The sequence below is a fragment of the Etheostoma cragini genome, chromosome 12 (assembly GCF_013103735.1).
Source record: "Etheostoma cragini isolate CJK2018 chromosome 12, CSU_Ecrag_1.0, whole genome shotgun sequence".
Taxonomy (NCBI): Eukaryota; Metazoa; Chordata; class Actinopteri; order Perciformes; family Percidae; genus Etheostoma; species Etheostoma cragini.
This window is the reverse complement of record NC_048418.1, coordinates 399569-420005: the sequence shown is the minus strand read 5'-3', so window position 1 is coordinate 420005 and position 20437 is coordinate 399569. Positions and strand designations below refer to the sequence as shown.

General features: G+C 43.4%; 1 protein-coding gene across 9 annotated transcripts in view; it reads right to left on the bottom strand.

The window, feature by feature from the left end:
- LOC117953907 (NACHT, LRR and PYD domains-containing protein 12-like) overlaps positions 1 to 20437 on the bottom strand; it is a 57664-nt gene that overhangs the window by 35065 nt on the left and 2162 nt on the right. Inside the window, exons 1-11 of one of the 9 annotated variants that reach the window (XM_034887342.1) lie at positions 14922 to 15069; positions 14078 to 14268; positions 12442 to 12570; positions 11970 to 12086; positions 11039 to 11117; positions 10673 to 10880; positions 8768 to 10538; positions 8508 to 8681; positions 7355 to 7528; positions 5767 to 5813; positions 5054 to 5643 (exon numbers count right to left, since the gene is read on the bottom strand). In XM_034887342.1, the coding sequence (XP_034743233.1) occupies positions 5081 to 5643; positions 5767 to 5813; positions 7355 to 7528; positions 8508 to 8681; positions 8768 to 10538; positions 10673 to 10880; positions 11039 to 11117; positions 11970 to 12086; positions 12442 to 12570; positions 14078 to 14163 (3348 nt within the window). In that variant the 5' untranslated portion in view covers positions 14164 to 14268; positions 14922 to 15069 and the 3' untranslated portion in view covers positions 5054 to 5080. Of the gene's footprint in view, positions 1 to 5053; positions 5644 to 5766; positions 5814 to 7354; positions 7529 to 8507; positions 8682 to 8767; positions 10539 to 10672; positions 10881 to 11038; positions 11118 to 11969; positions 12087 to 12441; positions 12571 to 14077; positions 14269 to 14415; positions 14440 to 14921; positions 15081 to 20437 lie in introns of those variants that run through there. The other 8 variants (XM_034887343.1, XM_034887335.1, XM_034887337.1 and 5 more) reach the window with 8 other exon arrangements.

The window sequence follows — 20437 nt, the reverse complement described above, 5'->3', positions numbered from 1 at the left end:
GGAGACGATAGAGCAGGGGAGGGAAGGGCACAAAGAGAGAGCACGAGGGAAGACACAAGGGCAAGGCACGAGGAAAGGGCACGAGAGCGCAAGGAAAGGAACGAGAAAGGGCACAAGGGAAGCAAGAAAGACAATAGGGACAAGAAACAAGAGAGGGACGCAAGAAATGGAACCAGGAGGCGTGAGAGGATGCACGAGAGAGCCCACCAAAAGGTGCACAAGGGAGTCCGTGAAAGGGCGCACGAGAGCCCACCAAAATGGCACAAAAGGGAGCCCAAGAGTAAGCCCGCGGAGGAGCACACGAGCCGGGACACATGTGAGAGACCAAGAGCTGGGAAGAGGGAGAACGGCATGCTGGCTCAGGGGAGATGGTCCGAGCCAACTCCCGGTGAGGGCTGGTCCGCGCCTGGTCCTGGGGACTGGTCTCCTCTGGCTCCGGGAGAGGACCGTTCACCCTTTCCACCTCCTCCCAATGCACCATCATCAGGTGCCACGCCTCATGCCAAAGGTTGAAGCGGCGGGCCATGGAGTCCGCCCCAAAAAGGCCACGAGGAAAACAAAAACAGGAACGGGAGAAAAGAGACTGGACAACAAACCGGAAAAAAGCTCCAAGGGAAAAACACACCGCAGGGAAGAGAAGGCACGCTGACAGGAACACTCCAACAGGACAAAAGGATCAGACCAGAGACAAAGGGAACACAGAGGTTAAATACAAGAAGTAACGAGGTAACAGGGAACAGGTGAGACGTCGGGTGAATCACATTAGGGCGGGTCAGGACAATCAGACAGGCGCAAAGCAAACTAGACAAGATAGGAAACCATACCATCAAAACAAAACAGGAAGCAGAACCAACTCTTACTGGGAAAACACGAGACAGAGATAACCACAAAAGACCGGGGAGGAACTGAGACACAGTAGCAGTTACTTACAGTAAAATGCAAAACAAATATTAAAAAAAAAAATTAAACTTGTTGGGATGGATCCGTTTTATTGATTTAGTGGCTGAAGGTGTTAGGATGAATATTCCTCACTACATAGGATCAATAAGGGGTATTGACATAGGATCAATTAGGGGTCTCCATATAGGATCAATAAGGGGTCTCCATATAGGATCAATAAGGGGTCTTTATATAGGATCAGTAAGGGGTATGGACAAAGGATCAATAAGGGGTATTGACAGGATAAATAAGGGGTGTCAATATAGGATCAACAAGGGGTATTGACATAGGATCAATAAGGGGTATCAATATAGGATCAACAAGGGGTATTGACATAGGATCAATATGGGGTATCAATATAGGATCAACAAGGGGTATTGACATAGGATCAATAAGGGGTATCACACAGCGGTGAGTCTGCACATCAACTATTAACTTGACTACTGCAACACTTCTTGGCCAAGAAAGGGAAGTGGAGTCCGACTTTGTGTTGCTTTCAACCAGAGATGGCAAAAGTACTAACTTCCCGTACTCAAGTGGAAGTGCTGATTTAACTTCTTTACTCAAGCAAAAGTAACAAAGTACAGGCTTGGAAATGTACTTTAAGTATAAAAGTAAAAGTAGCTGATGAATGACAAATCTACCTGGACCAGACACATGTTACCAGAGTGCACGATGAGAAACTTCAGTGAACAAGAAAAAAGGCTCTTTATTCTTTATTCTTTGTTCTTTATTCTTTATACGCCATTGGCTACATTTTAAATGCCTGTCTGCCAATAGGCCTAATATATATATATATATATAAAACATATAGCCTGTTTATTGTGACAGTGACTCCAGGTTAATGAGATTCTGACTGAGTAGCAAGATATGAATTCAATTGGGATTCTGTGAGAAGTCTGTGTATATTTCCATCTAATTAGATTACTTTTGGTATTGATGACACAAAAATAATAACTAACTCGAGTGAAATTATAGTAAACTTAGTGAAGACTAGATGAGGACTTGATTAAAGCTGATTCTGGTTTCCAACTTCGCCCCAGGTGTATCTGTTAAAACACAGACGGAGAAAACGTTTCTCTTTTGATATTACAATCAAGCATCAGGACAAACACGGGCTCTGTGTGTGTGTGTGTGTGTGTGTGTGTGTGTGTGTGTGTGTGTGTGTGTGTGTGTGTGTGTATGTGTGTGTTTCTGCAAAGAAATAAACAACATTGTAAAGGCTACCATACACAATGCATGGGAATCATATATGTTAGTAAATAATAACAATACACCCACTATTAATTACATTACATTACCATTACATCTTAATGCCTAGGTAAGACAGGTAAGGTATAACCTAGGTAACAGGTGAAGAACACAAACAACAACATCAATAGCTAACTCTAACTTTGCCAAAACTAGAGACCAATACAATGAACTGACAACAGATTGTAAGTTAGATGACTTACAGTTCTCAAGGACTCACACACACAATCTGGACTGATCATCCTCCAGACAGCAATTTTGTAAAATGCTAGGAGTAAAAGTAAACAGTTGCCAAAAAAATAAATAGTGAAGTAAAAATATCTGTAGAATCTACTTGAGTGCAGTAACAAAGTATTTGTACTTTGTAACAAAGTATTTGTACTTTGTACTTTGTAACAACGTATTTGTACTTTGTTACTTCCCATCTATGCTTTCAACACAGAAACAGACATAAGGTTCCAGCTAAAAACAAAGATGGACACGGTAACGTCTGACTACTGTGTACAGATAGAAGTTTTATGTGTAATAAAGTGTATACATGTACACATAGTACATAAAGTTACATGGAAACACATCTATTAAGGTTATTAAAAAGTAAGGCAGTTACTGCAAATGATCCAGTAGATGGAGCCAATTCATTCATTACTCAGCTAGAAGTATAGATACTATGCTTCAAAGAGACTTCTGTAGAAGATGAAATATCAACTCAAGCTTTTTAGTCACGTAAAAGTGTCAAAGTACAACCTACCTCCTGGTCCAGGTAGGACCAGGGATGGAGAAGGGTTGGCCTGTCTTCGTACTGGGCTACATGCGGACATCCTTTGTTTGTTGTCAGCTGGCATAACAGACTGTTTTATTTATTTATTTTGTGTACTTTATCCTTTGAATTGTAACTTTATAGTTCTTATTAGCTCTTTATGAATAATTTTTTATTCATATGCATACACTTATGTTTTTAACCAGAATCCTTTGTTATAGCGTCATGTAAATAAAATATATTTTTTTCATATATGTAATACATAAATTACACAAATACATTCATAACCGAAATAATAAAATATGTAACAAAATAAAAAAAATATGTTTTAATATTCTGAATTTTACAAATTTTTGAAATGTAAATGGACTGTATTTATTTATTTTATAAAGCACTTTTCTAGTCTTAATGACTTCTCAGAGGTTTTACATAGTAAAGGAACCATTCACCATTCACACTCCGATGGGGCATCGGAGGCAACTCAGGGTCCAGTGTCTTGCCCAAGGACACTTCACCATGGGACTGCAGGGCCGGGGATCGAACCCCCAACCTTAAGGCTGGCATTATATAAGAAGCTGTGGTTTTGTATTTTTATTAATCCAGATATTTAAGTTTTACCAATAGGTCATAAGGTGAACTAGGAAAAAGTGGATAGAATATGAATTTCTATCCCAACCCTGGGCACTACTTCTAAATTAATTTTTGCATTATCAGCTTTATGTTAAAAGTTCTCCACAAAATACCCTGCAGCTTTTTGTCACAATTCATAAAATGTATATAATTATGAATTTAAAAAAATTTAATTCTCATGCTGCTGGTTTTGTTTGTAACTTTATTATATTCATTTTATCAACACAAAATATGTCTCATCTGACATTTCTACATGTACCTAATCACAGGAGACAGGTTCTGGTGCATTATATACTCAAGTGGGAATGTAGACCATGAAATCTGGCACTTTTCTAAAAAATATGCTTCAACCTCACGGATTGGCATAAACTTAAATTAACCCTAAACATGAATTTAGTAGTGATGTTTTATACGTCAACATTTTCAGTAGGTACTCTGTAATCACAGAAAGATAAAATATAAGCACACTTTGGTCCAAGTTGGCTGAAATGACTCAAAATGCTACCCTGTCCCCCGAATGTTGAATGCTGCAAAAACAACAATTCTAAAATAGATTCTTTACATCTCAAAATCAACTTAAATTATAACACAGCACATATTTACTTATCGGTATTATCCCTATCACTATCAGAGCCATCATCCCATGAAGGTCTTTCCTCTGTTTCCTGGAAAACATTTGCACAATTTTGGCAACGACATAAATCAGCACAACAGTCTTGCAGACATACAGGGACATCTTCCTGTCTCACATCTGCTATGCTTGCAACGGCAGTGGACTGCCTGCAGCAACCTTTCAGGGGCAGGAGGTCTAGTCCTCCAGGTCTCTGTTAACTCACCATCCTCAAGGTGCCATCCATTGCCAACGGGTGAAGGGACACACATCATACCTTTCAGAGAATGTCTCATTATGGCTGCTTGGTAGTTTGCCCTTGTGTAGTGTTGGTAAAGGGCGTCACTTGTCGGGAGCGTGGATAGTTCTGGCAAAGCTGACGACGCCATGCAGGATGCTTCGTGTCTTGCATCGTTCACATTTTCGGCAGATGACTGGCCATACAGGTGGAACACATATGTGCAACATTGCTCAAAGGTACACTTGTGTAGTTTAAAACTGCTACCCAGATTTGGAAATGCACTCAGATATTCCTCTTTCTTACAAGCAACAGAAAAGCCTTTCTTTGGCCTTCGCCATTAAAGACACTTGTAGAGTCCCAGCCTGAGAAGGTATGGATCCCGGTAAGTGCCAAACAGACACTTGTACCAGGAGCTGATGACACCATAGCTAAGTCAATGAGCCTTGTTTTGTTGCCAACCCCGGTAAATATTGATGAAAAGATAATGAACAACTCCACGCGCTACACACTGGACCTTTAAAGGACCGGAAGTGGAAGAAGTTCACATTGGTCACGAGTAATCTGGTCAATCACCCTGAATTATTTAATTCATTGCTTCATAACAATAAGCTGACATATTCATTGAAGGGGGATCCTGTCCAGACTCAGCTGATCAGCAGTGATGGACAGGAGGAGACTCTCCGTCCTCCACAGGACACAGAGACACTGAGGAGCCAGGTGACCAGAACCTAAACCCAGGATAGAGAGTCTGAGTGGATGAGGTGTAGAAGGTGTGGAGGTGGATCAGTGAGTCAGAGGAGACTGTGTAGAAGGACAGAGAGCCAGCAGGACAGTCCACATACACTGCTACTCTACCAGAGACACGAGGGGAGGAGATGGAGGTTCTTATGTAATTGTGACAGACATAGTAACCATCATCAGTGCAGACCAGACTCCAGGACTGATCATTATGTCCAAACCCACAGTCAACACTGTCTCCTCTCCTCCTGATTCCTCTGTAACTCACTGATATATGAACCCGTCCTCTGGTCTGGACCTCCCAGTAACAGCGACCAGTCAGACCATCTCTACACAGCAGCTGATGATAGGACTCAAACCTCTCTGGATGACCAGGATATGGCTGATCCTCCTCCACACGTGTCACCTTCCTGTTGTTGTCAGACAGTCTGAGTTTCCTGTTCACCGTGTTGGTGTCGACTGTGAGTTCACAGGAATCTGACGGAGAGAACGAGACACAACACAGCTGCAGTTATTAACCAATCAGCTCTTTGGTGATGACATCACAGGGTTGAATGAGTGATGTCACAGTCTGATGAATGAAATTAAAAACACACTTACACTTCCTCAGACCTGGTGTCAACCATCTGACTCCAGCAGGCTCCACCCTGAAAGGAGGGGGGGGGGGGCATTACATCACTCTCTCACACAGCTGGGTTCCCTCTATCTATCTCTCTCTCTAACCTGTCTCTCTCTAACCTGTCTCTCTCTCTCTAACCTGAATTATAGCTTCCATTATATTAATGTCCAAATAATGTGATTTCCTGGCTGTGAAACTGAAAATATGAAGACATATGATTTAGACAGGCCTTGGTATTGGGACACATTCTTGGTATAAACAAGGTTTGATCTAAATCTGAGACAGGAACAACAACCTGGAAATCCATTATAACCCAGAAGAATCTTCGGTGCCCGATTCACAAATTCATGTTCCCCGGGCAACATGACTCTAGACCCTCCCCCCACACCCCCCAGTCTCTATCATCAGGAGCATATAGCCTATACTACTAATAACCAATCAGGAGCATATAGCCTATACTACTAATAACCAATCAGGAGCATATAGCCTATACTACTAATAACCAATCAGGGGTCTGCGTGGCTCAGTGGAGATGGATGTATTTACAACAGCCTCCACATTTATAAAGTGCATTCAAGAGACAGAACAGATGCTCAAACGTTTAAAACAACTTTTTATTTTTAATCTTTCACGTAACTTAATTAATACATGTTTCATATTTAGCCAATCAGAAACCTTTAGACTGCAACAGTGACATAAAGCAGACAGCTAGCGACCCTTCACTTAAAACCAGAGATTATTTCTAATATGCAAATGGGAAATAATCACCAGCCATGGCAATTTGTGTAAATTATTATATTTGTGTGTATGAAGAAAAAGTCAAGATCGTGTTTATTGTTTTGCAATAAACTATATCTACATTTTATGTTGATACTATATATTCCAATTATTTTATTTCAACAAATTGGCATTACAACTGGCCTCCTCATCCTCCTCCTCCTGAACCTCTTTCTCTCTCTCTCTGAATCTGCAGCCTCCTCTTCTTGCATTTACATCACTTTCTCTCTCTCTCTCACACACACACACACACACACACACACACACACACACACACACACACACACACACACACACACACACACACACACACACACACACACACACACACACACACAGTGTATGCACTGCAGGAACCAGGAAAGAGTATTTGAGGGACTTTTTGGATCTAGAGTCGTCCTCTCCCAGCACAAGAGGACCTTAGAGAAATAACTGGTCCAGACGTCAGAGTCCGTCTCTAAACGATAACATGAGCCATGCAGCACGGGCAGCTGACATTTAAACCTCCAGATAACTAGTCTGCCTAAAGAGGAGATTAAGCTTCATCCACACAGAAAAGCACATTGCATTGTGCTAAGCTAGGCTAAACTTGTCCTGGTCCTTTCTCTGTTGAGTTGAAACTGGTTTGATCCCAGGAAAGATGGAAAAATTATGTTTATTAAAACCAGAAACAGATATCTGTCCAACTTACATAATCTATTAACAAATGGAGTTATGATTTTAGTTCCAGGAGATGTTCTCCTTTAAGACTTCCTACACTAATATCTCCTTTATGTTGATCAGTGTGTGTACCTGAGAGTGTCCAGTCTCCAGAGAGGATCCTTCAGTCCCGCTGACAGCAGCTTCACTCCTGAGTCTCCTGGATGATTGTAGCTCAGGTCCAGCTCTCTCAGATGGGAGGGGTTGGAGCTCAGAGCTGAGACCAGAGAAGAACAGCCTTCCTCTGAGATCAGACATCCTGACAGACTGGAAACACACAGAACAACACACAGGAAGCCTCTGTCAACACGTGGAGCCATGTGCTAGTTCTTTCTTTGTAGTCCAGGTACATTTTAGTCCAGATTTAGAATAATCTTTAAAATCATCTTTGGTATTTAATTATTTAAAAACAAAAGCCTATTAAAATGGATTAAAAATCCTTATGAAAAGTACCTCTGGTTCTAGAAAATAATAATTATATAATTAGTAACTACTGTTGGAGTTTATTGTATAAAGAGACACAAAACTACACGTCAGCTGTTTATCAACTAAAGTTAGTCAGAGTTTAAATGGTCATCAGTTGAATGGGCTAATGAATCATTCATTAGCCTCAGAATAAAATACTTCATAAACATTTACTTTTCTTATATATTTCCAAAGTATTTTTCAATTAAGTGTTTATAAAGATTATTGTTGATCCAACCTGAGAGTCTCCAGTGTGCAGTGTGGACTCTTCAGTCCATCAGAGATCAGCTTCCCTCCTGAATCCTGCAGGTTGTTGTTACTCAGGTCCAGCTCTCTCAGACTAGAGGACTGGGAGCTGAGAACTGAGGACAGAGCTTCACAGCTTCTCTCTGACAGGTTACAGCCACTCAGCCTGGAGAGACAACAGGAAACAAGATGGATAACACATATGTTTAAATGTTGAGACTGGACTTTTTGTATATTTAGATTAAATCCTTTGTCAGTTTAAATTCTGATATTTCCAAACAAGTTGTAGATAACCATTCAAGAATGAACCAGGTTTCAACGTCATATGATATTAAAACAAAGAATTTCTAGATCTCAGCCGCAGTTCATATTTCATGCTTTATGATGTATGATTATAAATAAAATCAAAATACTTAGGAATTATTCAAAGATACTCTGAAATTAGTCCTGACATGAGAAGGGCTGTTTAAATGAAAGAAAGCTTAAAGTTTATAAAAACATCTCAAATTAAAGACAAACAGTAAGTTGGTCTGACCTGAGAGTCTCCAGTGTGCAGTGTGGACTCTTCAGTCCATCAGAGATCAGCTTCCCTCCTGAATCCTGCAGGTTGTTGTTACTCAGGTCCAGCTCTCTCAGACTAGAGGACTGGGAGCTGAGAACTGAGGACAGAGCTTCCCAGCTTCTCTCTGACAGGTTACAGCCACTCAGCCTGGAGAGACAACAGGAAGTTATTTATTATTTACTCCTGTTATAAAAAGATAGCAGAGTATTTATTGATGAATAAATCCCACGTACAGAGCTCTTTTGGAGGCTTTGACCACTGGCAGCAGCCTCAGAAGAGCCTTCTCTGAAGCAGAGTATTTCTTCAGGTCAAACACGTCCAGATCTTCTTCAGATGACAGTAAGATGAAGACCAGAGCTGACCACTGAGCAGGAGACAGGTTATCTGTGGAGAGACGTCCTGAACTTAGGTACCATTGGATCTGCTCCACTAGAGAACGATCATTCAGTTCATTCAGACAGTGGAACAGGTTGATGCTTCTCTCTGCATACAGACCCTCATCCATCTTCTTCTTGATGTACTTTACTGTTTCCGCATTCGTCTTTGATCTACTTCCTGTCTGTGTCAGCAGACCTCGTAGGAGATTCTGGTTGGTCTGCAGAGAAAGACCCAGGAGGAAGCGGAGGAACAAGTCCAGGTGTCCATTTGAACTCTGTAAGGCCTTGTCCACAGCACTCTGGTAGAACTGTGTTAATGATGTTTTTTGTTCTTCTGCCAGCAGGTTGACTCCAGAGTTGGTGAAGGTCAGATTGACATGAAGAGCAGCCATAAACTCCTGGACACTCAGATGGACGAAGCAGAACACCTTGTCCTGGTGCAGTCCTCTCTCCTCTTTAAATATCTGTGTAAACACTCCTGAGACCACTGAGGCTGCTCTGATATCGATGCCACACTCTGTCAGGTCTGATTCATAGAAGATCAGGTTGCCTTCCTGCAGCTGCTCAAAAGCCAGTTTTCCGAGAGACTCCATCATCTTCCTGCTCTCTGTACTCCAGTGTGGATCTGTCTCAGCTCCTCCATCATACTTGATGTTCTTCACTTTGGACTGAACCACCAGGAAGTGGATGTACATCTCAGTCATGGTCTTGGGCAGCTCTCCTCCCTGTCTGGTCTTCAACATGTCTTCCAGAACTGTAGCAGTGATCCAGCAGAAGACTGGGATGTGACACATGATGTGGAGGCTTCGTGATGTCTTGATGTGGGAGATGATTCTGCTGGCCTGCTCCTCATCTCTGAATCTCTTCCTGAAGTACTCCTCCTTCTGGGCGTCAGTGAACCCTCTGATCTCTGTCACCATGTCAACACACCCAGGAGGGATCTGATTGGCTGCTGCAGGTCGTGTGGTTATCCAGAGGCGAGCAGAGGGAAGCAGATTCCCCCTGATGAGGTTTGTCAGCAGCACATCCACCGAGGTGGACTTTGTAACATCAGTCAGGATTTTAGTGTTGAGGAAGTCCAGAGGAAGTCGACACTCATCCAGACCGTCAAAGATGAAGACCACCGGGACCTCTTCAAACCTGCAGATTCCTGCTTCTTTGGTTTCACTAAAGAAGTAATCAACAAGTTCCACCAAGCTGAACTTTCTCTCTTTCAGCACATTCAGCTCTCTGAAGGTGAATGGGAATGTGAACTGGATGTCCTGGTTGGCTTTGCCTTCAGCCCAGTCCAGAGTGAACTTCTGTGTTAAGACTGTTTTCCCGATGCCAGCCACTCCCGTTGTCATCACTGTTCTGATTGGTTTATCTCTTCCAGGTGGGGTTTTAAAGATGTCTTCTTGTCTGATTGTTGGTTCTGGTCTGTCAGGTTTCCTGGATGCTGTTTCAATCTGTCGGACCTCATGTTCTTCATTGACCCCTGCAGCCCCTCCCTTCATGAGGTAGATCTCTGTGAACATCTGATCCAGAACGGTTTGGTTTCCTGCTTTAGCAATCCCCTCAAACACACGCTGGAACTTCCTGTCTAGCTTAGATTTGAGTTTACACTGAGAAACTCCTGCTGGACTTCCTGAATGAATACAGAACAAAGAAGATCAGTAGGTGATTTATAAAGAAACAGGAACATACTCTGACCCTTCTCTGGAGACATTAGTAAACGTCCCATTAGTCCAGCAAGTTAACTCTTTAGAGGAATCCTCTTACTGCTCTGCAGACGGTCTGCCAGCTCGTCCTGCTTCATTCTCCTCAGGAAGTGCAGTGTGATCTTCAGAAACGCCTCTCTGCTCCTCCTCTGATCTTCATCCTTACCCTCCCTCTGACTCTCTAAGCATTCTGGGTAATCTGGTCTCAGAACCTTCTGGATCTTCTTCAGCTCGTTCTTCACAAAAGTGACAATGTCCTCCTCCAGCAGCTGGAACAGAAGATTATATGAATGACAATCAGACTGAAATCATGGGAGCAGACCAGATCCATGATGAACAGACCGAGGACCCTCTGGTCTGAACAGGGCAGCATGGAGATGATTGGGAACAGAATAGATGTAAAAGTAGTTGGTGTACATGTACAGACCATAAAGATGGAGTCCAGTTGTGTTTGATGCTGCTGGGCAGGCTGATCACTGGGACCCTCTGAGCTCTCCTGGTCCACACTGTGGAGGAATCAGGAAGAATTAGCTGCCATCATGTCTGTCCACACAGAGACACAAACAAGGTAAAGGTCCTGTGACTTAAAGTGTTGAATATAACATAGAATCAGATGGTTTCCCCTGACAGTAAAGAGTTGGTGGTACTGCTGACCAAACTGTGAATGTACAGAAAGAACTAAGAAGTAAACAAGGGCTCCAGCATGGTTGTCCTGAAGGACTCCTGAAGCAGCAGACTGGGATAATAATGCAGGATGTCTGCAGATTCTGTAGTCATGGAAGTAAACATTAGAAGGTAGAAGAAGTAGTTTGGGGAGTTAACGGTGAAAAACCTTCTTTTGGCTTCAAAACGATTTTGGCAAACCATCAGCTGATTCAGGAGGGGGGAGAAGAGCTTAGATGACGTGTCTGTAGGGGAGGACTGCTGACCCTGCACATAAAGTTACCCTGGAAGAAGCACTTTGAGGCACACACATCTGAACCCCCCCCCATTGGTCCAGACCAGTTCCAATATTCAACTGAGATCTACAGTTGAAGACCGGTCTTACTGGACAGCTTTCACATGTGAGAATATAAATATATGTGAAGAAGAAAGATAGAATTTACAGTAAAGAGAAAACAGTATGAAAATAACAATAAACCTTTAACTATGAAAAAAACCCTTTGGAATAAATGATCGGTCAACAACATTTAGAGTGTCCGGGTATGTATGTATGTATGTAGACTACTAATTAGTTATTTGCACAGTGAAAGAGTGGCTGATGACAGAGAGATGCTGAAAATAAACTCAGATTTCGGTTGAAACATGACTCAGCAATATTATGATATTATAATATTATAATATTATTAACAGCTGACCTCTTTCCAGCAGTGGGTTGTTGCCCTTTAAAGTCAATGAGGCCTTGATATGACCAGTCACTCTTGAAGGACACACAGCTGGGTTCAGGTCCAGCAGAGTCCGGTCTCTGATGGATTCTGTTACAGAGAGAGTAAGACCATCAGGGATGGAAATAAACTTTTTAGTATTCAGACACAAAAACTGCTGCAGATACAAGCAGCGACTAAAACAAGACTAATACAAAGAAGTTCAATGAACTAGACAAAAAACTGGGTTCAAAAGCTCAGACACCAGAGAATATACAGGACCAGACCAGATCCAGTATTTACCTAAAGTCTAGAGGTGAAGACTGGTTTAACTGGACAGCTTTCAGATGGAGAATATAAATATATGTGAAGAAGAAAGATGCTGAGAATAAACTCCAAAAACGTCTCTGGAGACATAAAAGTTAAAACATGACTCAGTAATATTATAATATTATTAACAGCTGACCTCTTTCCAGCAGAGGGTTGATCTCCTTTAAAGTTAATCCATTCATCATTTGACTGGTCGCTCTCAAAGGACACACAGCTGGGTTCAGGATCAGAATCAGGATCAGGTTGGTCTGGTCTCTGATGGGTCCTGATAGAAAAACACATGTATTGAGGGTCATGTCTTCAAGGGGGTCACGTCAGGGTCAAGTCAGTTTTGGTGGCTCTATTTCACCTTTCGTGTCCTTCACATGTGGAGTTCCACAGGGTTCGATTCTCGGGCCAATTCTTTTTCCACTCTATCTGCTTCCCCTTGGATGTATCTTAAAAAGACACAACATCAGCTTCCATCTTTATGCAGATGATTCGCAAATCTACCTGCCCATCAAGAGAAATGATGGTAGTTCTTTAGCAAGATTAGTTGACTGTTTTAATGATATTAAAGCCTGGATGGCCCTACGTTTTTTAAACTTTAACGAGAGTAAAACTGAGGTTATGGCTTTTAGACCCAGTGGCACCTCTGATGTCTCACAAATAGACCTAGGCATTTTTCAACCCTATGTTAAGTCTGTTGTAACAAACCTGGGTGTAAAAATGGATTGTGATTTTAAAATGGAGAAGCAGATCAATTCTGTTGTGAAAGCAAGTTTCTTTCAACTGAGGCTTCTTACCAAGCTTAAGGCCTTTTTATCCTTCACAGACTTTGAGAGGGTTATACATGTATTTATTACAACACGCCTTGACTATTGTAATGCTCTGTATGTAGGAGTTAGCCAGGCCTCCCTCTCTCGACTACAGCTGGTTCAAAACGCTGCCGTTCGTCTCCTCACTGGGACTCTTAAGCGAGATCACATCCCCCCTGTCCTTGCCTCTGTTCACTGGCTCCCAGTTACTTTAAGGATTGATTTTAAGATTTTATTGTTTGTTTTTAAAGCCCTCCATGGACTAGCTCCAGTCTACATAACTGAGCTGTTGAAGCCACATGCTCCTTCAAGATCTTTAAGGTCTGCAAACCAGTCTCTTCTTGTTGCCCCTAAAACACGGCTGAGGAGTAGAGGGGATCGGGCTTTCTCGGCCACAGCCCCGAGACTTTGGAATGAGCTGCCTCTACATGTCAAACTGGCCCCCAGCCTTCCGGTTTTTAAATCGCGACTTAAAACACATTTTTATTCCCTGGCTTTTAATACAGCATGAGAACTGTATGTTGTATTTGTCTGGTGTTGTATTCTGTCTATTGTTCCATGTCTATGTACAGCACATTGGTCAACCTGGTTGTTTTTAAATGTGCTCTAGAAATAAAGTTTGATTGATTGATTGATTGATGTTCAGTAGTCTCTTATAGTCAGACCTTCCTCCTCCACAGCTCTGAAGAGGAAGGTCTGACTAGTCCTCACAGCATTCCTGGATGGGACAACAACGAGCTCTGGTTCATCAGCATCTCTTTAGACCAATCACAATTATCGTGGGCGGGGCTTAGCTCCGGACGGGGCCACGGTGCCGCTGCTAAATAGTCTCATGAAAGACCGGCTGGAGTGTGGAGAGTGGACCTGGACGACAGGCTACAGTGGGCTGGAAACACAGAGACCCTCTACAAGAAGACCCCCCCCCCCAATGAGACAACATGACTCCTAGTGGTTGGAGGTTTCAGAACAACTCACCTCTGTCTTCGGCTTTCAATCTGGTCCTCCCCGTCCTTCTGTCTTCGCCTCTTCCTTCTCTCCTCCATTTTAATTGGCCTGTCCATTACAGGTCTCCTTGTGTTTAAAGTGGGGGTGTCTCCTTGGACCGGTGAGTCTTCATGGACACACAGCTGGGCCCAGGTTCAGCAGGGTCTGGTCTCTGATGGGTCCTGTTAGAAAGAGAGGAAGATCTCCAGAAACTAGAAGCTATCCAGCAGATAATAAAGAGTGAAGCTGGTGGCTGTATGATTTCTGTCCTTCATTATTACATTACATTGCATGTCCTTCAGCGGAGGCTTTCATCCAGAGACACTTACAACTGAGAGACAAGGCAGAGGTCCCACGCCTCTGGAGACACTAGGGTTACAGGTCCTGCTCAGGGACACATTGGCTGATGTATGGCAGTGGGAATCGAACCCTGATCTCCTACACCAAAGGCATGTGTCATATCCACTTAATCTTTCTGTCCTCTAATGGAGACAAGACTCCATTAAGACTCAGTCTCAACTTCCTGTCCAGGGCCTCCTTGTCCACATAGCACTACAACAGTCACAGAGGCATTTAAGTCCCTGCATTTTATTCTGAAAAGCTCCAGAGGAAACAGTAGAGTCCTGTTGGGTCTGACTTCACGCTGGTGGATATGACAGTTTTATTTCTGACAGCAGGAAAAAGGCTCGGACTTTGTCCCCAGGGACTTTCCACTCGTTTTTGGAAGGTAATAGTTCACTGATTGAAGTCTCACACACACACACACACATACACACACACACACACACACACACACACACCCTCCCCCCCACATTAAAATGAGAGTGTATCTTACCTCCTAACCCTTCATCTGGAGCTCCACTCCGAGAGAAAGAACTACGTCTCAGCCTCACTGGACTGTTTCTTCAACCAGTCCAAAATGGCCGCCATCAACAACTCAGGTGAGTTATTTCCTGATGAGTCACAACGCCACCTGGCAGGAAGTACTTTCACAATAAGAGCTTTAAGGTTCATTATTAAATGATGGAGGAACAACAGTCTAGAAAATCATGAAAGCAAACTAAAACCTAGAGTGGCCCAGACCCTGCAGACCTCTACAGAGTCCAACCTGCAGGACCCTGCAGACCTCCACAGAGTCCAACCTGCAGGAGCCTGGCAGACCTTTGGAAAAAGCCTCAAGGTTCTTAAGGTAATGTGGGAAGAACTGGTGTGGAGGGCAAGGTGTAGAACATGGTCCCTGCCAGACCCCCTCGTTAAAGTGGCACCCAGCACTTTCCCACTGTAGTCTTTCCTGTGGTGTAGCGTGTGTTTGCATCGCAGCTCCAGAACCTGGAAGTGGAACATCATCAGTGGTGGAAGCTAAAGGTTCCTCTCCCGGAAGGGGCAGATGTGCAGCAGCTGTTGCAGCCATGTCAGCACGTGCGTTACCGTGAAGACGGCATCAGCTGCACCAGTGGGGGCAGAACATTTCCATATGCCTACTTGTGATGGAGGTCAAAAGGTCATTGATCAGTGGATGATGCAACATGGGCGTACCATCATATTTCAGGAGGTTTTGGTGTTTCCCGACTGCCCCAAAGTCCTGCACTACTCCAAAAGCCCCCCTGGAGTCCGTGTAGATAGTCTGGGATGAGCCTGGCAGTCTACATGCTTCAGTGAGGGAAAGGAGACCAGCAGCCTGCACAGAGAAGGGTCTGGGAAGAGGTTTAGCAATCAAGGTTTCTGCATGGCCCACCACAGCCAACCCTACCTGTCCCTGACCAGTGTCTGTGTCTTTTCTACTTCTGTCCCTCATGTCTCCAAGTCTTCTAGCGGTTATTTATCTCAGCTGCCAAAGACAACCTGGTGCCGTTGGTCCCGTACAGATAGAAGATCTTCTTGACCCTGAACCCTTATCGGTAAACATCGCTCGTCACAACTGTGTCCTTCAGACGTTAAGACCCCGACCTCCAACTGGTGTGATGGTGGTGGTCTCAGCTGGGACTCTTCTTCAGGGAGGACACACACACAATGAATGGAAGGAAGTCAGATGACTGGAAAGCAGAGTAATGATTCATATAAATAATGGATGAATAATACCCAAGGATATATGAAATCATGCTTAAATGTAACTTTCCATTACAATATATAATAAAGTGTATACATATACACAGAAGTACATAAAGTTACATGTAAACACATCCATGAAGGTAAATAAACAGTAAGGCAATTACTGCAAATGATCCAGTAGATGGAGCCGATGTTCAATCAATGTTAGAGTTACACACACACACACACACACACACACACACCAATAACACCATAATTTTAAGTTTGTGAAATTTCATGAATGAAAAAAATTATTTAAACATAACAATAAAAGATCTTTCTATCTGAGGGATTTTTTATTAAGATAAATATATTTAGGTGTACCTGGTTAGTACTTGGGCAGCTGTGTGTATATTACCCATAATGCAACTGCACCCTCCATGTAGTTGTGCGGATCAACCTTTAAACATCCGCAGCATCTCATTAAGAAAGAGTTCAGATCATAGACCGTAAATATTACTATTATATTCATATATACAGTCTATTATTTGGATGTTATTAAAAGTAACACTAAAATAATTAGAAATAAATCCTGAATAGCAAACAAGTAGAGAGCACTCGATGACCCCCCCCCCCCATCCTGGAGTTCACAGACTTTAAAAGTTAAACAGAAAGACCACAAACTCTCACAGGAACTTCATGCTTTTATTGTGAAAAGAGACAGAACTCCAAACTAAACATGACACAAGTCAACGGCATTTCTACAATTTCATGATCACAGCTTCCATCTTTTTTTATGAGTACTTATTGTATATTTAAGTTTTTTCTTTAGAGCCTCTACCTTTTGTAGAGGAGACTATCTGTCCCACCAGACCGGCCTTTAATGGATCCCATCAAATAAAACTATTCGGAGCGGAGGCCCAGTTTGTTTCTCAGAACAACTTCATCTGATCCCTTATGAATGTGCAGAAACCAGCTCTCTGGAGGAGAAGGGGACCACGGCGCTCCCTATAGGGGGTTTTGGGTTTATCTGGGAACAAAATGAACAAGGTCCATGGTGAGTGATCAGATAAAGTTCTAGATAAATATTCAGCATCTAATGCTCTATGAAATAGCCGCAAGGACAATAAGAACAAATCAGTTCTAGTGTGGGATTTATGAGGACATGAGTAAAAGGAGGAATCCTGAGTCTGAGGGGGAATCTGCCTCCAAATGTCTGTTAGATTCAGATCTTTCATATATGTTTGAGTGATCTCGGCTGCTTTTGACCTGGAAATGGTCTTAGTCCATTTGTCCAGAGCAGGATCTAAACAGAAACTGAAACCACGTCCTATAAGTATGTTTTGTTGCCCCCCGCAACTTTTAGAAATATATCTTACACAAACACCTCGTCATCATAATTATACATTTTGTGACTATTGTTCTGAGAATATTCTACATCTCTACTTTCATTAATTTTGGGTCTTGTTCAATTTTATAGCATTGTAAAACAAATGGAAGTGTTTTTGAAATAGTATTGAGTAAAAGTTGACATATTCCAGTCTGTGATTATCATCAACATCCATTCCTTTAATTTTAGTCTCAATAATTCCTAATTTCTGCTTTTCTAACTCAAACATTAGGGATAATTTCCTATAAATGAGGTTTATTGACCATAAATTCAAATAGTAACATTGAACAATTGACAAAACATTGAAAAAAGGGACAAAAACGTAAGAAAAAGTTAAAACATTGAATAAAAAGCGTCAACAAAAGTGTTGATTTTCAATTTTGACGGGAAGACAACACGAGGGTTGGACATCTGGATCTCAGCTCTTTCTTCACCCGGTCGTATTCCCTTCGGCGCTTCACCAGGTTAACACTCAGGTCAGGAAAAACATCACCGCTGTATTCCGGTACATTACGGCACCTTTGTTTTTCCTGGATAGCTTTGCAGCCGTATCTTCTCCCAGCATTTCAATAATAATAATAATAAGACATTTTATTTATAATGCACTTTTCATCAATAAATCTCAAAGTGCTACTGGTAAAAAAAGACAAAAATAAAACAAAAATGAAAGAATTGAAAAAATAAAAAATAAAGCTATTCTTAGAAGAGAGGATAAAAAACATCTAAAAGGGGACCAAAAGCTTTGCTAAAAAGAAATGTTTGAAGGCCTTTTTTAAAACACTCAGTGGATTGAGGTGCCCTCAAGGTGTCAGGGGGGGCATTCCACAGAGGTGGGGCAGCAGCACAAAATGCCCTATCTCCCATTGTCCTGAGTCTGGTTCTGGGAAGGTGGACGAGGGTTGAGTGAGTGGAGCGAAGGGAGCGGGTGGTGTTCTGTGCTTTGATAAGTTCTTTGAGGTAAGGAGGGGCATGTCCATGGATGCATTGATGTGTGAGGAGGGAAACCTTGAACTCAATCCTGGTGGAGATGGGGGGCCGGTGTAGAGGGTGGAGAATGGGGGTAATATGCTCATGTTTCCGCACTCTCATCAGGATCCTAGCTGCAGAGTTTTGAATGTACTGAAGCCTCTGCAGACTCTTTCAAGGGATCCCAATGAGAAGTGCATTGCAATAGTCCAGTCTGGAGAAGACAAAGGCATGAACCAGCTTTTCGGCGGTTCAACAAGGCCCTTGGCCTCTCCGCGGATGGTCTTGGCGCAAGCATCCTCTTTGCTCGCTTTATTAGAGGCGACTCGGCAAAGTGCTCTTGTCCCAATACAGTCGGCAGCCATCCATCCATCCATCCATCCATCCATTTTCGTCCGCTTATCCAGTATCGGGCCGCGGGGGCAGAAGCTCCAGCAGGAGACCCCAAACTTCCCTTTCCCGAGCCACATTACCAGCTATCCCTCCACCTAGTCTTGGGTCTTCCCCGAGACCTCCTCCCAGCTGGATGTCCCTCCACCTAGTCTTGGGTCTTCCCCGAGACCTCCTCCCAGCTGGATGTCCCTCCACCTAGTCTTAAATCTTCCCCGAGGCCTCCTCCCAGCTGGACGTCCCTCCACCTAGTCCTGTGTCTTCCCCGAGGCCTACTCCCAGCCGGACGTGCCACCACCTAGTCCTGGGTCTTCCCCGAGGCCTCCCCTCAGCTGGATGTCCCTCCACCTAGTCCTGGGTCTTCCCCAAGGCCTCCTCCCAGCTGGACGTGCCTGGACCACCTCAGAGACACCCTTACCAGATGCCCGAACCACCTCAAATGGCTCCCCCCCCCCTCCTGAGGAAACATATTTTGGCCGGTTGTACCCTGGATCTCGTTCTTTCGGTCATGACCAGTTGGTGAAAAATGTACCTGGGTCACTCCCCTCACAACCCTCTCGTACGTTAAGGACACGGATATTATTGCGTTTGCTTTAGTTCTCAAGTGACTCAACTTTCTCCATAGAGTACTCATTGTCCTTAGTTACCTTGTCAACTCGAGAGTCCAGCTCGGTGAGTTGGTCCTCCGCCGCCTCGATGCGTTCCTCCGCCTCGGTGACACGGGATGTCAGGTTATCGAGCACAGACTTCAGCCCCGAAATGGACTCGTTGATCTCCTCTGTCGTGGTATCCAACGTACCGGAGAGAGCGTGGCTCATGTTGTATCTCCTGAAGTATGAGAGCGTTTATCTCCAATAGGCTGCACTTGACCGTGCGCCATCCTGTTGCTGGCGTCCCTCCTCACATGATGAACTATGCACACTTGTCAACTTATCTTATTGTCCATTGTCCTTTTTTTTTTTAAAGGGTTTTTTAAAGAGTGTTTTTAAAGATAAAGTCTTGGAGAGCCTCAAGAGATGCGTCCTTCTACCTCAGCTGCATCACGTGACCACACGCTACACACTGGACCTTTAAAGGACCGGAAGTGGAAGAAGTTCTCATTGGTCACGAGGAATCTGTCCAATCATCCTGAGTCATTTCATTCATTGGTTCATAATAATAAGCTGACATATTCCTGTCCAGACTCAGCTGATCAACAGTGAGACAGGAGGAGACACTCCGTCCTACACAGGACACAGAGACACTGAGGAGCCCCGAGACCAGAACCTAAACCCAGGATAGAGAGTCTGGGTGAATGAGGTGTTGAAGGTGTGGACGTGGATCAGTGAGTCAGAGGAGACTGTGTAGAAGGACAGAGAGCCAGCAGGACAGTCCACATACACTGCTACTCTACCAGAGACACGGGGGACGGAGACGGATGAGTCTCTGTCATTGTGATAGACATAGTAACGATCATCAGAGCAGACCAGACTCCAGGACTGATCATTATATCCAAACCAACAGTCATCACTGTCTCCTCTCCTCCTGATTCCTCTGTAACTCACTGATATAAGAACATTTCCTCTGGTCTGGACCTC